Raw genomic sequence first — 2,696 nt, 5'->3', positions numbered from 1 at the left:
GTTGATCCTTACTTATGATTGGTCAGTAGAAAATGCGGTTGATCTGCTTAATCATTTAGGAGGCCTGAGCTATGGTGACCCTACCATGTATGGAAGCTTGATGCAAATTCTGTGTTCTATGTGAGCAGACATTTATGGTTAGGGTTATGGTTATCGTATTTAGCAGATGCTTTTGTCCAAAGTGAATTTTAGATTTACATTTAATCATTTAGTTGACACCTTTATCCAAAGTGACTTACAAAAAGGGAACAATCAAGGTACAGTGCCACTAGGACATGTTTGTGTAGCAACAAGTACTCTTTGCATAGAATCGAATGACCGTTGAGTCAAGGGAAGGAGAAGAGGGATAGTCCAGTGGTAAGTAGGGATGTAACCAACCTTTTAACCAATCTGATTCCAATTTTACTATGATTACCAATCGTCGTACTGTCTAACAAGTATGATCAAAAGCAGATTACGCCCTATTCTGTTCAAAAATTACCTTGCGATTCATTTTTTATCTGAACTGGTTGTAATCTTCACACATTTGTGACGATTTTTAGCCGATTCACGGTGCATCGTTACATCGCTAGTGGTAAGTGTTAGATTAAGCATGTCCAGTTGTTAGTAGTGCTAGGAGAAGAGGTACTCTGTGAAGAGTTGGGTCTTCTTAGGTTTTTGAAGATGGAGAGGGTTGTCCCTGCTCTGGTATGAACATTCCACTAACGATGAAACAATAAATGAGACGTGGATGGACGGATGGAGAAACCTGATGACAATAGTTATCAGTAATAAAGCTGATAAAACTGGACCTGGACTTCAGAATGCTCCTGCATGAAACCGACCAGTATTCCAGCCAATTGAGGTCGCAGTGAATTTCTCCACAGTGTCTTGCTCTGTGTTAGCCCTTCTAGTGGTATTCCCAGGCTAGCTCTGTGTATTCACCAGTATAGATGACTACACCATCAAAGAGATTGGATATGCCTTGAAATGGAAGTCCCATGTGAGAATTTGACCACTGTTTTACAGGAACAGCTACACAGTGTTGTCTTAATGACTTGTGGCTAATGCACACAAACCATGGCATTATTCCCACCGCAAGTGGAGCTATACTGAACCTACACACCTCTGATTCATCTTCTAGACAGTAATTACAATTATTTCAAATGGTAATAAAAACATTTTGAATGGTTAAACCTCGATTTGATCGAGAAAATAATGGACAGATTAAATGATAATCGTTAGGTGCAGCCCTGCACTCATGAATGCCATTATTTCAGGCCCTTCAAGTGAGTATGTGCAGAGAGATGTGTGTCTCTTACCCCATCGCATTGGCAGCAGCACAAATCCACAGTGTAGGGAGGACACAGAAAAAGCTCTGGTGTATCTCTTAATGTTAGTGTTCCAATACACTATCGTTCATCTTGACATTAGCTAGTGTTCCACTATGTCAGTCCTGTCTTGAGTTGATGGAAAGTGTGCAGTGTTACTGTCCAGTAACTGCAGAATGGATACAAACAGTTTATAACTGCTATGTAGGCTTTCCAGTGCCATCAGTGGTCATCTTTGATTGCTGTTCTTGGTTGCCCTCAAAAGTCTAAAGACTACCTTTGGTGAAAATCAAGTTTTTAACCTTGTCTTAAAGGTTGTATCAGCGATAGCGGGGATACGTCACTTCTGTTGATGTTCAAACAAAACAGAGAGCTAGCTCGCTACTCCCTCCCCCTCCCGTGCAATTAAAACTCTCCTAAACGCGCATCTTGTCGGTTATTGGTTGAAACACTTTATTTTGCCTTTGAGTGGGTTGCCAACCCTTGTTGGTAGCAATTGTTTTTGTGTACAGATCAAGGAGCCTAGGCTGCCTGCAGAGACGCGGTGTTTTGACGGCCTGCTTATGGGGTAGACAGCTAGCGGATCGTTAGGAAAGATTAGATAAATGTGATAATTTATGTTTGGGCCTTTTTTGGGCCTGAAATCGCTGATACAACCTTTAATGTCCTTATGGTATCTGCTAAATTTTATATGACATATGATGAGCGAAATAAGCAGTCAATGTCATGTTTGGGGCAGCCGTGGCCTACTGGTTAGCGCTTCGGACTTGTAACCGGAGGGTTGCCGGTTTGAACCCCGACCAGTCGGCACGGCTGAAGTGCCCTTGAGCAAGGCACCTAACCCCTCACTGCTCTCCGAGCGCTGCTGTTGTTGCAGGCAGCTCACTGCGCCAGGATTAGTCTGTGCTTCACCTCATTGTGTTCACTGTGTGCTGAGTGTGTTTCACGAATTCACGGATTAGGATAAATGCAGAGACCAAATTTCCCTCACGGGATCAAAAGAGTATATATACATACTTATGGTTGATGATTTCTGTTTCCTTCCTTATCTATGTGTTGTCCAGTCACAGCCCAGTTGCGGTAATTCAAGTATCAGTCCATTAGTGTGTCATAAGGGTACAGAAACAACCCTGAGTACTTGGGGTTGGGACAGTTGGGAGGCAAACAAGCTAGCTAAGGTGTCGCCTGCATAGCCAGTAGTAGTATGTGAACATTGTGTGGTGAGGGGGCGGGGCCATATAGAGCCCAACTCCCAAAATGAGGTTGAACTTACTTTTAAGCCACATCAGCAACATCTGATTACTTTCCTGTAGAGCAGTGGTTTTCAAACTTTTTCAAACCAAGGGCCGCTTAACCAATAAAAAAAGAATCACCGGCCACTTAAAA

The 2,696-nt window shown here is 42.7% G+C and overlaps 1 protein-coding gene across 2 annotated transcripts in view; it reads left to right on the top strand.

Annotated features, from left to right (window-relative positions):
- LOC121720740 (type II inositol 1,4,5-trisphosphate 5-phosphatase-like) overlaps nt 1-1,865 on the top strand; it is a 13,541-nt gene extending 11,676 nt beyond the window's left edge. For both annotated transcript variants that reach the window (XM_042107134.1, XM_042107133.1), the window contains exons 7-8: nt 1,283-1,288; nt 1,832-1,865. In XM_042107134.1, coding sequence (XP_041963068.1) covers nt 1,283-1,288; nt 1,832-1,836 — 11 coding nt within the window. In that variant the 3' untranslated portion in view covers nt 1,837-1,865. The remainder of the gene's footprint in view (nt 1-1,282; nt 1,289-1,831) is intronic.
- The last annotated feature ends 831 nt before the right edge of the window (nt 1,866-2,696 follow it).

The sequence above is a fragment of the Alosa sapidissima genome, chromosome 10 (genome assembly GCF_018492685.1).
Source record: "Alosa sapidissima isolate fAloSap1 chromosome 10, fAloSap1.pri, whole genome shotgun sequence".
Lineage (NCBI taxonomy): Eukaryota > Metazoa > Chordata > Actinopteri > Clupeiformes > Clupeidae > Alosa > Alosa sapidissima.
Note: the sequence above shows the minus strand (reverse complement) of the source record. Positions and strands in the feature narration are given on the sequence as shown.